The sequence below is a fragment of the Buteo buteo genome, chromosome 2 (genome assembly GCF_964188355.1).
Source record: "Buteo buteo chromosome 2, bButBut1.hap1.1, whole genome shotgun sequence".
Taxonomy (NCBI): domain Eukaryota; kingdom Metazoa; phylum Chordata; class Aves; order Accipitriformes; family Accipitridae; genus Buteo; species Buteo buteo.
The window spans coordinates 35231301-35244917 of NC_134172.1; the positions used below are offsets into that span (position 1 = coordinate 35231301).

Here is a 13617-nt window from a genome sequence, read left to right on the forward strand (position 1 = left end):
GATGCTTGCTTGCTTGCTTTGTTGTGCTTGATAGGGAAAATATACATGGGTGATACGTCATGGGTTGCGTGTTTATTGTGACAACAGCTCCCAGATTGGGCAGACCGTAACTCAGATAGACCTTGTTTTTTCCTCTTCATTTGAAACCTCTGCTAATTCATGAAAGCTGAAAGTCACACTGAATTCTTTCCTTCATACATAATCACTTTACAGGCTGGAGCCGCAGCTGAAGCGAGAAGAGTGTTTTGTTTTCCTGTGAATGAACACATGAAATTTTTCAGTATTATTATTGTTGTTTGTGGCGTGTGCTTTTTACTTTTGGTTGTGATAGCTGTATCAGCCGGTGCAGCACCACCTGGATTCTTTCAACTTCTGCAGGCTGCTCCGAGAGAGACTCTGGGCAGCAACTCCATGTACAGTTACTTGGCAGCACAGCTTTGTTGAAGCAGCCACTCCTCTTTGCTTTTGCGTTGACAGTGCTGGGCATGGACAAGAGCATCATGCTGTTCCTGTGCCATCAGCAAGTTCAGTTTATTTATTTGCAGAGTTGGCAGAACCTGCATATCTGTTGCATTGAATCTCCAGTTCTAAAAGAGACTGGAATTAATATGAAGTATACATGGAACTCAGGTTGATTTGTTCTTGTTGGAGCATTTGTGGCTCTTCTAACTGAAAAATGGAGAGTTTGATGCTACCTGAGGTATTTGTTCTGCAAACTGCAGTTTGAGATGTTACTGCTTGAGGATAAGTACAAGTAGAATTTGGCCCCAGGGTTGGAGTTACGAGGAGCACAAAAGGAAATCTCACAACACTGTAAAGTTGCAAGTCCCAAATTAAAGGTTCTGTAAGCTCAGATAAAAAGGTTAGTGCTGCCACCTTCTACAAAGGGTCCCTTGTTCAGTAAGTCTTACCAAAGGAAATTTGCAGTTCATTAAGCCAAGTAAAACAAATACCTGACATAAGAATGGAGCTAGTTCCATAGTGATTTCTACAGATCCCAAGTTTATATTTGAACACTGAAACCTGACAAACTCCTAAAGATGTAAACCAGTGAACTGAGTAAAAGCTGGATTCTACAGCGAGAGCACGTGTATGCTCTGTGTCGTGTATGCTCTGTGTTAACCAGTTGTGTAAGTGCTCACTTCAGTGGAAATAGTCAGTTCTCTTGCCTTGTTCAGAAACCAAACTGCTAAAACCCTTTAGTTTTTATCTGCTGTATAAGCACATGGAAAATGTAGGGCTTAAATAGTGGGGAATGACTGACTGGTCAAGGTTAACAGAGGACATTGGTTCAAATCTCAGCAGTGTCTCAAAAACAGTTTTTACTTATGTTAAAATCTGAAAACTAAAGTATTTGGTGCTTTCAGAAATATCTAGGTAGTCATTCCTGTATGAAGCTGAAGTAAACGGAGTTTACTTGTGATGTGCGCACAGGGATGCGATGACGTGAAAATCTTTATCCCTAATTGAACAGTCACACAACAATTCTGCTACATAGTCATGGTTGACAAATCCCTTGACCCTTTAAAAATCGGTATTTTCAGTCTTCTTCAGAGCATCATTTGGAAAGACCAGTTTGGGGTTTGGGGAAAGTAGAGGATCTGTGATCATGGCAGGGACAACTGTTGATTGATTTATCCCAATAGCATGACTTCTGATGCCAGGCAGATTCATTAATGTTCCCTCATCTGGGTCTTTGGTGTTTTGCCCATCTTGTCACGTCAGATTGTCATGAGTGTTCCCTCTAGTTAGCAAGTCTCACAAATTGTTACTGTGTTACTTCTCAAAGGAATAGGAAAAGTCATTCAAACCACCCATGGGAGAACTATTTTTGAAGAGAGATGGTCAGGTAATGTCCCCGCACACACAAAAAAGTTGGAAATAAATGATACATCACAATAGCTTTAACTGGTGTTTGTTGATTTCCATTCTGTGCTGGCCCATTTCCTTTTGGGGCTCAGTGGAAGAAGCTGTGTTGTATGGGATACTCAGCACTGAGACAGTTCTGCTTTTCCTAAGGCTTAAAACAATCCAAGAAGAGGAGAAAACCCATTTTTAATTTCCTGAGTCTGCATGGGTGATCTGCTCCTTAGGGATATTGCACCATCTTTGGGAAAGCCAACCTGGGTGTTTGGGAGGGCTGTAGGATGCAGTTTTGAGGAATAATAGCGAGGGGGAGGTTTGCTTATCTGCACATTGCCCAAGGAACATGTGATGCCAATGGTATGCATAAATTTGCTTTGCAGATTGTACACCTCTCATAATGTGTTGCAATTTCATGTCCCTTCGGGAGTTTTATGTGGTAGGTTTTTTTATTTTGTAGTTTTTGCAAGTCCAATGATACTGGTGGTTGCATTTATAGTATTTACAATGTTTCCACGCTACAGATGTTTGAGATGGGGTAAGACTGGGAAAAGAGAGGAGATGGGCAGTTTACCAACTAGAAGAGCAATAACCATACTCTTGGTGCTCTGGGAAGGTTGTCTTTATGTCATTTAGGACATGCTGTTGCTGAAGGAAGTTGTGAAGGCAGCCTGAAGACTGCATGCAGCAGGAATACTCTGTAAGCAGTTTGAAGAGGCAGTAGCCTCATTTCTGGTTCTTAAAATTTCAGGGGCTGGATCTGCAACAACCGCGTAAGCAGGAATTATACCCCATTACTCGAGAGGCCTGAATGAATAAATTTTATTTTCCACTAAAGTACAATATAAGTTTAATTTACATCCTCAGAGCATCAGAAGGATGTCAGAACATGAACTTTATGGAAGCTTAAGAAAATTTTCATCAAATAAGCCCTCATCTGGTTGTACATAAGTTGACATGGGCTGCTAATATTTATCAAGACTTTTTCAGAAAGTCAGATTCATCATCATTTTGGGGAGTAAGTCATCAGTTAGAAGCCAGGGATCTCACTTCTTTAGAATAGGCCTGACATAAGAAACATTAGCCTTATTGTACAAGTAAAATCTACACTACATACATTAATTATTTTATTTATCACCAGTGTGCATTTTTAAAACTACATATAGCAAACCCATACTTTTTTTAGTATCAGGATAGGTGTATCTTAGGCAGCAATTGGGATTTAATGAGTTCTGTCAGGGTAAGAAGGACAAGCGGAATGACTTTGTGTCCTGAGCTTTAAAGTTTGCTCAGCATTTTTAAAATACGTTAATGACACTAAAATCATATGTTATATTTTCAAGAATCATATATGTGAACTATCCTGTGCTTTTACTGTAACTGGTAATACAGATATCTTGGTATAAATCTGACTTCTCAAGTTGAATGTACTGAAAACAAAATTCTGGAGAAGAACATAAATTCCTTTGTGTTAATAAACTTTTTGTGGTTTTTCTAATCAAATTCTTAAGGCCTCGGTGTTTCTCTTTCTACTTACGTCCTCCTTTCCAGCAAAATCTGTTTTCAGAGCTCCTGTATGTGTCCATTACTGATTGATTGCTGACTTCTGTCTAACCAGTGGAAAGACGTAATACTTCTTTCTGATCTGCTTAAATAGGCGTAATTTATGATAGGCAAAGTAGAATATAGTCTGTTATTCTTCTCTAAGCACTTGAACTTTATTAAAAGATTTTTTTTTTCTTTTGGCAGTTTACATAAATGGACTTGGGCTATTTAGTTTAGCTTTGGGGAAGGAAGTAGGGCTTTAATGAATTAGTTCACTGTCCACTGTAATGGGACCTTCCTTCAAGAAGAAAAGTAAGCTTCTTGCCAGCCATTCAGGATTCCCCCTTGTTCTGGTGGCAGAACAAGAATAACCCCTTGAGCAAAATGTAAGTGTTTCAGGATGATCGGAATTTACAGCATTAGGAAGCTGCCAAAAAGGCAACTTCTAGCTGAGACTATATTTGCCTAAATTCAAAAGTTTGCAAAGCTCCTAATTGATTTTATCTTCATATGTTTCTATGCTTCCCATGACTTAATTGTCATATGCTTGCAGTGGTTTCTGCCTGCTATTACCTGTGGTGACAGTAATGAGTCTGAAGTATTTATAATTATCAAAATATATTCAGACAGAGATTTTAACTATAATTATTGGAGGAAGAAAATTCTGTAGCTTCAGGCAAGTGGAATGATGTTCCTGGATGCTGGATTTTTGTTTTTCTTCAGCCCCTTCTCTACCTACTGACTTGGGAGTTAAGTTGTTAGCAACAGTATTTCATTGGGTTCAAATCTTGAAAACTTAACTATTTTTGGTATTTTGCTGTTTTTGTAGCTGTGTTATGAATACAGCTGCATGATATATCATGGTATCACAGAAGTAGTCCGAGTCTGATTAAACCAGTAACTGCCCTTTCCAAAATAAATTCTCTTCCTTCTTGGTGTTCAAGGGAATTAGGTCAAGTGAATTGGAATTGTTCTACTGTACTTAAGGGTACGATTTATTTCCATTTCATCTCTCCAGGGTGACAGAGGTTAGTACTCTGCTAAGGACAACTTGCTTCTCTCAGATGGGAACTTCTTGCTGGAAAGCTGAACAGAGATCCCATCTTCTTGTACAAACAGGAGTCCCAGGAAAAAAGAACATTTGAGACAACTTAGCACTCTGGCACAAATGATGCAAATTTACCGAAATAAAGCTAATTGCATCAGCAAGCATGCTCTTCCAATCTAAGGAAAACTGTTGGATTGCATTTTGCTGTCAAAAACGTTGTGGCATTACTTCAGAACAGTAAACAAACCACTACCTGTTTAAAATCTAGGATTTGCATTTTTGAAGGCTGTCCCCCTTACAGATCATTTAAACTGCACCTGCAGACCATACACATATGTGAATACTTACTTGCAGAAGCTTGCATTCAAACAGTATATGTGCACCAGTAGTTAGAGTTAGTATGCGAGTCTGCATATTTTATAGCCTGCGGTCATGTTTTGTGTAATCTTCACCCCCAAATTACAAAAAACTAGCAGGCTTATATAAACCTGAAATGGAGGTTGGCCAGTGTCTGTTCCTATGCAGGTATGGTTGGGGTTGGGGGGGGGGGGTTGAATGTTTGTGAACAATGCATGTATCTTCTATTTCAGAAACTAATTTCTCAGTATTCTTTTAGAAGATCTTTGTGTTCATCCATTTTTGATCTATATATTCAGAAAAGCAGTGTAGTTTAACTCAGCTTTGAAAGACTTGTAATTCAGCTGTTAATTATCAAATGGGATCTTAAGAGTCTTTTGTGCTGTTATCACACAGTTAATTAAAATATGATGTCTGTGTCTGCATTCAAAGAGTATAAAAGTAACAAAAATAATTTAGAAGAAAATCCCAGAAAGCTCTTACCACATTCCATTTGTCTCAGAGCCAATAACCATGTTTGAAGATTGAAAACCCTATTGAAAAGCAAGTTACTGAAATAACAAATACCAAACACTTTGTATTCCAGAAGGCAATAACATTTTTAAAAAAGCCCTGCTGAGTAAATGCTCCTCCCTAACTTGTGCTCTACAGACTACAGGTCCTTAAAGAGTGGCAGTTACTCTCAGCTTTTATTTAAATTCTTGAGGTTTTCTCATTGTGAATGTAAACTGTGTATTACCTGTTCAGTGTTTTGTTTTAACCCTGACATGTCTTCCTAATATACACATATGCACAGTTTTTGGTTTGGGGCTTTTGGTTTGTTTCAGGAAAAACTTTTGCAAAAGCACTATTTGGTTACCGTTTTTCGTTCAGAATTGAGGAATTGAGGGACTGGTTCCATTAGGTTTTCAGCTTTGAGAATTACAGTCTGAAACACAGAGTAGGTTTGTTCCAACTCACAATGTATGCAGATCAAAGTGAATTGAGCTGTTTGCATTGCTAGGGCCGAAGAACCTGTGGATCGGGCAGTCTATGGTGACGCTCCTTGGGAAGAAATGGCTCTGAGCTGTTGCCCACCCTCTGTGCTGCTTCTGGGTTTGTGAATGAAAGCACAGTGGCAGGAAGACATGGTGCTTTTATGGGGCAGAAAGCAAGAATTTGGAGAAGACTAGATATGCAATAGGAAGGTAGATTAGGGACATGATTGAAGGTTCCTGGTTTGAGGAAGTGCAGCTATAGGAGATGGTGGGAGATACAACTTGGACTTGTATTTTATTTGTGGTTGAACTTCTTAAGCGGGCAACTGTGTCTACTTTTATATTCATCATGACCTCATATTTAGGTAAAGACTTTATAGCATACACAGGAATATACTGACCATTCCAGGTTGTTGATGTGCTACTTGCTAGCATTGCTTACTAATACACAAGAAATTAAATTAGCAGTGAAATATGGCACTAGCTGTTCCAGGCTTCGCTCAAGCAGCACGACTATAACCAAGCTGGCCAACTCCAAGGGAGATTCTAGCAGCTGGAAATGACTAGAGCATCATGATTCCTATGCCCATGTTCCATCCTAAGAAACAAGGGAATTAACACAGCTCCGCGCATCCTGAAGTTCCCTTTAAATCAAGGGATTTAATAAAAAAAGATTTAAGCTCTCTGGTTCCATATGCTTTGCATTTTTATTGGTGCAAAGCTGTGCAAACAGGACCATCAAACCTGTGCCATAAAAGCTAATGGCTGTGGGAAATGAATCTCTTCTAATGATGTAATCAGAATAAATTGTCCTGTATGTTTTTATTTGCAAGAGACAGAATAGGTTGGTTTCAGAAGCCAAATAGGCTTTGACTCATTGTTTGCATGCGTGGATTGCATCAACAAAATTTAACCATCTCCTGTAAAAGCAGGAAGTTTCATAGAAAGGAGAGGCTACAAGTAAAGTTGGCCAAGAAAGAAAAATTGTGTTGTGAAAAATTTCAAGGTTACGTTGCTTGTTTTCATTCTGTATTGTGGCTTGGGAACAAAGTCAGTCTGGAGTAGTCAATAGCTCTGTCTCCCACAGTCAAGGTCATGTTTGAGGCTGTGGTTTGAATGTTGTGTTTGTGAGTCCTAACTGCTATACCAGTAGCTATTTTGGGTAGTACCTTTTCCAAAACGCTTCTATATGCATCTTTCTGACAAAATAAAAAAATCCTCTATATTGATATATATACACAAAAAACTTTATATACATCTGTGCAAGGCTTCTGTTCTCCAAGTTTTCCTCTTGAGTGATGTGCAGCATTCATGTAAGTGATGGAACTTTTCAGACATGAGGCTAAGAAAGACACATGCAGGCTCAGAGAGGTGCCAGGACTACCTCCTTGAAGCCTAGTGTCCACATCATTCCCTAATTATGGAAGTGTCCGTACACAGCTTGGGAACTCCATCACCACATGCCGTTACTCAACAGACTTCTCATACATTTGCTGTCCTCCAGCATCAGCTACAACTGTCCTTTTCTGCCAGAGCTTCCCTAATGCTGTGTTGACAGAGGTCTCCCCCTTTTCCTCCTCCCCCTTTGCCTTTGCTTTGTTCAGCTGATACCCAACATCAGTTCTCTCGAGTGGTGTCACTTGGAGCTGGCACAATGTGCAAAAAAGGAAGATTGTGGTTATTTTGCTTTGTAGTTTCCAAAGGCACGAACTCTCACACAATGAGGCAGACTGCTGCATTACTTTGCATTTTGATGGCTTTTTATATCATTAGTGTCACTCTCAGTAATGCCTCTCGTGTTCATATGGTAATGCAGATTAATTGGGGAACCCCAAAAATATCAGAGGGATATTGGCAGAGGTAGGAATGGGTGTCCATATCAGTCATCAGGATTTGCTCACTAGTGATGTGTCTCACTGCATTTATCCAGATGTGTATATATACTTCTTATTTATGTCTCATTTATATCTCTTATTTTTTCTATAACCACATTATAATTTATCTCTTCCAGTATACTCCATTTTTCTTTTTAGGAACACTGTAACACTTGGGGTTTTTTGTTTTTTTTTAATGACTAGTATTAAAAAAAAGGCCTAGGGTGGGTTTTTTTGGTTTGGGGCTTTTTTGTTTCTTGTTTGTTTTAGTGAAAAGGTGTTCATGTTTACAGAAGTATTCTTCCTTTTACTCACTTGCTACGTCTACAGAAGTATTTTTCCAGGGCTCGGGATTTAACAGTGCCAGTCATGTTTTGCACCTTTCTTCTACACATCTTCTCTTTCTTAGCAAACACATACGTCTCTTACATGCTGAGTTTTAGTTTACTGCTACTTCTCTTGCTGGTAAAGGATATTTTCAAATCAGTGTGCAGCTTCACTCCTGTCTGAATAATGAAACTGAAGTGGACAACCATTAATGGAGAAGTGAAACCAATTAACAAATCCAGTATGTAATTTAAAAAAGGGAGAGGGAAGAAAAGTTGTCTAGTATGTTTGCTCAAGTAATCTTAGGAATTTATTATAAACATAACAGATGTACAGTTTTCAAGCTGAAATCTCCTTTTCTGGGCAAGGTTGAGGACCTCTTAAAGCTGATTCTGAGGCATACCTTGTAACCCTCTTGGAAAAACTGGTGGTGACAAAATGTGTTTTTAAAGCATGGCATTGTGTGCACAAAGGGTAGAGAGAATTATTGCTTGTTTGGAAAAAGGGGGTAAAAACCCTAATTCCAGGATTAGCTTGCTTTTAGGATTGGCAGTTAAAATACAGGCACTCATTTTTTCCTTGTAAGCTGAGCAAGTAAGTGTCAGACACAATAATCATGGAAAAAATTCCCCCTCTGTAACATTTTTACAATGCTTTTCATTGTATCTGCACATTCAGCCAAAGTGAATTGAGAAGCTCTGTGTTAGCTGGGACAGTTACTGCCTGTCCCCTCTGCAGGAGTCATGTTTAGCTCCTGAAGAAAGACAGAAAGGTAAAGATAACTGCAGTATACTGCGTAAAAGCTGCAACTTTCCTCAGAAGCAATGCTACATGCAAGTTACTGAAGGCCATACTATCTGTGGAGAGGGACAGCCTGGCTGATTGCTGCCCTAGAACAAGATTGGATACAGAATTTAAGGAAAAAAGCTCTCTAAAGGCCAGATAACTTTTGTGTCTTCTTGCCTTAACTGGTGTTCAACAGTCTGAGGACCATGATCAGGGAGTATAAGCTGCTAGTTATATTTTGGCTTTCTCTTTTAAGAAAACAAATGGTACACCCTCCAAAAACAGCACAAACATGTACCAACAGTGAAGTTGATGTAAATCTGAATTTTTGGCTGTACTTGAACAAAGTGCTGTCTGTTTGAAAACCCGTTTAACATCCCCTCTCAAATGCCAGTGTGCGTTATTGTTATTCCATCTCTGAGATAAATACCCTGATCATGATAAAGTTATTTTCGTAACAGGGAGGCAGGATATGATTATAACATATATGATATTTGTCTTGCCTTGATCCCTCTTGTTGCTGAGAGTTCAGGCTTGCCACACCTGTGATCACTGTAAATAGCTACAGTCGTCGGAGCACGGTTTTATTTTGTGGAGGAGGTTGGAAAAGTGCAGTTTAACCTGCTGCACTCACTTTTTATTATATGCATATGCCTGTGCAGTTCCCAGCACAAAATTTGGCCCTTGTTGAAAATACCTTTTGGCATACATCAGTTATAACTAAGCCAGTAGAAACTTGCCCTTAGTTTTGGCTGAACAGTAACTCAGTCTTGTCTGGACTCTGTTTTTGGTGAAGTGGCAGGAAAAATCTCAGTTCTTTTTTGAGCCAACTCATAAAAAATGTTTCTTGCTTTAGCATATGATTTCTAAAAGACACTGAGAAGTTTACACTAAATCAGTTATGGTTTCAGAGTCGGCTTATAACTAAATAATAAATATTTGGTGAATGAAAGCATGTCCATAAATGTTACTGCTGTAAGGGACTGCGTACTTGGGAATTACAATAGTGATGTAGCCAGAATGTGTCTTGGGCATTAATAAACCTTTTTCAAGTTTCTCTTTATTCCAAAAAAATCAACTTTTTGAGCCAATGGTACCAAGCTTGTCAATTGCCAATCTGTGACTTCATGTTGTGAAAATGGAGCTCTTGAGACTGGGGAGTTATCAGCAAAGAGATTTGCCTCCAGCAATACTGTATATCTCATTTGTTAAAGCATTTCATCTGCCATGATCAGACTGAAAACCCAAATTGGTTTTTAAGATCTTTTCTTCTGCCTTAGCGGTTTAGAAAGACACCACCTCCCCACCACCCATATTTTACCAGACAGGCTGTATTAATAAACTAAATCAAGCTTCGATTCAATAAACTAACCATACAGAAAAAAAAATGGGACAACTATTTTTCAGTCAGTTTTCCAATGCATCTGGAAACATGGTACAGTTGTTCAAGACACAGACGCATACTATTTTTTTTAGCAAGTGCACATAACAATAAGATGTTAATGTTTTGTTACATGGTCAGTGGCATTTAATTTTGGTAAATGTGTGTTATGCAGATAGGATTATATGTTGTAAGAAAGGAGTCTCAGACATTACTGCAGGAAATTGATTAGGCCAAACTCATTATTCGGTTTACTTTAGTTTACTGATTATGATGACCAGGAATTAATTTTACTTATTCCTTACCTGTATAGCTAGAAACACAGGTCTCTCATTTCTTCCTGTCAACTATTCATTTTTATCAGAACAGCTCTGTCTCTTATGGTGGATGTTAACTTGATTAGTAACTTCAAAGTTCATGTCATCTCCTCCCTATTTTGCCCCATGGTGGTCTTTAGCCACTATTATGCTGCAGATCAGCAATTCCTATCTTTCCTTGTCCTTTGACGGTTTTACTAAATCCATCACTGTACTCTCTTTTTCTTGTAATGCCTTTCACCTCTGCTGTCTTTGGTATCCAGCTGAAGATGGGAGTGATGTTTCTGTGCCAAGAACAATTGCATTCCTTTTATTTTTACTCCTTCAACAACTTTTCATCCTGCACCTTTGCGCTTTACCAAAACGGTCTAGAAGGGGTTCTGTGGCAAGCTCTACAACCCTGTGCATGTCGGTACCTACCTGGAATCCTCATCCTCGTTCTCCTCTCCTGTGGTTTGCAGTACCTTTTTCAACGGCCTCCAGGTCTGCTCTTTCAGACTGCAGAACCTGAAATGCTGTTGCCATCTTCTTACAAATGCAAAGAAGTTTTATTGTGTCAGTGCTGAATGAGCTTGCTCTCATTTCACATCCAAGTCAAACTTGCCGTGTTTGTTTTTATAACAAGCAAACAAAAACCTTTTGGATTTTGTCTTGTTCTTTTCTGTCTCCTTAGCGACTCCTCCTTTATTTATCCTTGCCAACCTCTCCCACCCTTTAATCAGTTTTCCCTCTGTTCCAGCACCTTCCTGGGCTGCTTTTCAGGTTATTGTTTCTATCATATCTGTAAGAGTTTCCCTCCCTTTTGTATACATTTCTTTTCTCACATTGCCTGCATGGCAAAAATTGTCAACCACAGTTTATATGAAATAGAAATATGGCTCTGACCTTTGAAGTTAGTGAGATTGCCACTAGCCTGTATGTTCTCAGCATAATGCTGCAATTGTGTTCTACTAGGTTTTTCTATCTTGTTAATACTGATAATAGTATGCATGTTGTTGATACTAATAACTTACAAGCTGTGATTAGTTCCTTGGATCACCAGTTATTGAAAGTGACCTATTGAGGACTAGCTGTTCATGTGATACGGGATCTCGTCTTTGAATCCATAACTGAAATCAGTTAAATAAAGATAAAAAAGATATTTTAGTGTGTGTTTTCCTAATACAGCTTCTCACTGTGAGAAGTTGCTCTCATTACTCTAAAAAGAGAGATGGTTTGCTTTATTGGAGGTTGGAAAGAAAGAATCTGAGTGACAGTACATGTAGCCAAAATTTTGGATAAAAACCAAACCTTTCTTCAAACTGTTTTGATATGATGATACACACATTATCACAATGGACCAATTAACAGATGTAGCCTTTCCAGTATGCAGTAATACATTTTATTTTGTTTCCAGTATATTTTATAATATGCCATGCTGAATATGCCACAAAGCAGTGTTATTAAACAGCACTACTACTGTGCTGTGCACTGATGAGTCATATTAAGTGCCTTCCGCATAACTCTTGGCAGGTGAATTCTGTCTCGTGTAGAGAGGCACACTGGTTTACAACAGACTTGTGCTGAATGTGCTGAAAGGATATGCTAATGCTGACGTTCAAGTTGAGTTGACCAAGTCCCTTGAAAAGGCTATCTCTTCTCAATTCCGACTACCAAAGTTTCATAGCAAAGAGTAGTAACTTAAGCAATGACCTATAAAACAAAGATCTGAAAAGGATATAAAGGACTTTGCTGATAGACCTGTTAGTAGGCACAATTTTTGCAGTTGTTAGTACGGAATGATGTGTCTTCAATCTGTGACACACGTAATGTTGGATAAATTTGTATTTGCTTCTGGAAAAAAAAAATCTGCCTCTTCTGGGAAACTGTTCATTCCAGAAAATGCAGAGGGGGAATATTTATAGAAGGTGAGAAAATATTTTGGGTTCCATGCAGAGTGAATAATGAATAACTCAGTCAAGTGTAAATGACTTAAAAGGAAAATGTCTATGAAGAGATAAGCTACCTGGTAAATTTTTTCTGTTAGGCAGTAAATCAGCAAGGTACATGCCAAGGATGAACTTTCACTTCAAAATTATTCTAAATCAGGGTCTTAAGAATTTGGCCTTGAGAATGGAGTTTATTCAATCTGTACATATAGTTCTAGACTGTAGATAAAAAAAAAAAGCTGCAAGTATTCCCTCACTGGGCTGCCTTTGTTCTGTTTTACTTCTGTTTGGATACGTTGTCATCACTCTTAATCTGGTGAAGTAATTTCTGAAATCTTGGTTTAAAATTAGGTATTTTACAATTCCCACATATCATCATAAATCATGAATGTTTGGTTTTGTATTTCATTGCAGCGGAAAACAGATGTGCCACTTCAAATGCAGTAACATGCACGAAGTGTCTTGCTTTGGGTCCAGAGTGTGGATGGTGTGCTCAAGAGGTATGGCATTTTGCTTATTTACATTTGACTTTGTATTTTAGCTGCTTCCAATCTTTATAAAGATAAAAGACTTTTAACTGTGAAAATTATAGTGAGAAATAGCAAGAAAGTCTTTAAATGATCCCTGGAGACAGAACCTGAGAAATCATGTGAAATATATTTTGTTTCCAAAGGAGAAAATACAATCTTTTATTTGGAAAATTGCAGTAATTTTAAATAAAGTGAGAACTTTTTAATGCATTCCATCTGCTTTGTAGACAGCTTTGGCAGACTTATAGTAGCTTTGAGAGTTCAACAGGTTTTGGCTGCAAAAGCAAAATTACTTATCAGTAATTTATATTAAGTCCTCATTATATATCAGAGCAAGTCTATACATACATGCCTATTGCTTTTAGCAAAAGGTTTTACTAACAGTGGAGTTAACTTTGACTTCACCATGTATTATGACCCTGTCACAAATGGAAAAAATTACACTTTTCTTATTTCAACACTTCAAACTATCAGTTCTGAGATTTATCACAGAAGATAGATCTTAGGTAGCAAGAATTATTCTAAAATTGTGATTGCTTTGCGAACTGTAAGAATATGGGAATTTCTGGTTTTGTTTGACAGAAAAAAACAGTTGATTACATGATTTAGAGTAAGGCTGGACCATTTTAAGCACTTCAGAGGAGCAAGGTTTTGAAGAATATCACTGACAATTACAAGCTCATA

At 38.2% G+C, this 13617-nt stretch overlaps 1 protein-coding gene across 4 annotated transcripts in view; it reads left to right on the forward strand.

Annotated features, from left to right (window-relative positions):
* Nucleotides 1-13617, forward strand: part of ITGB8 (integrin subunit beta 8) — a 92744-nt gene that overhangs the window by 1910 nt on the left and 77217 nt on the right. For all 4 annotated transcript variants that reach the window (XM_075050458.1, XM_075050442.1, XM_075050467.1 and 1 more), the window contains exon 2: nt 12818-12903. In XM_075050458.1, the coding sequence (XP_074906559.1) occupies nt 12818-12903 (86 nt within the window). The remainder of the gene's footprint in view (nt 1-12817; nt 12904-13617) is intronic.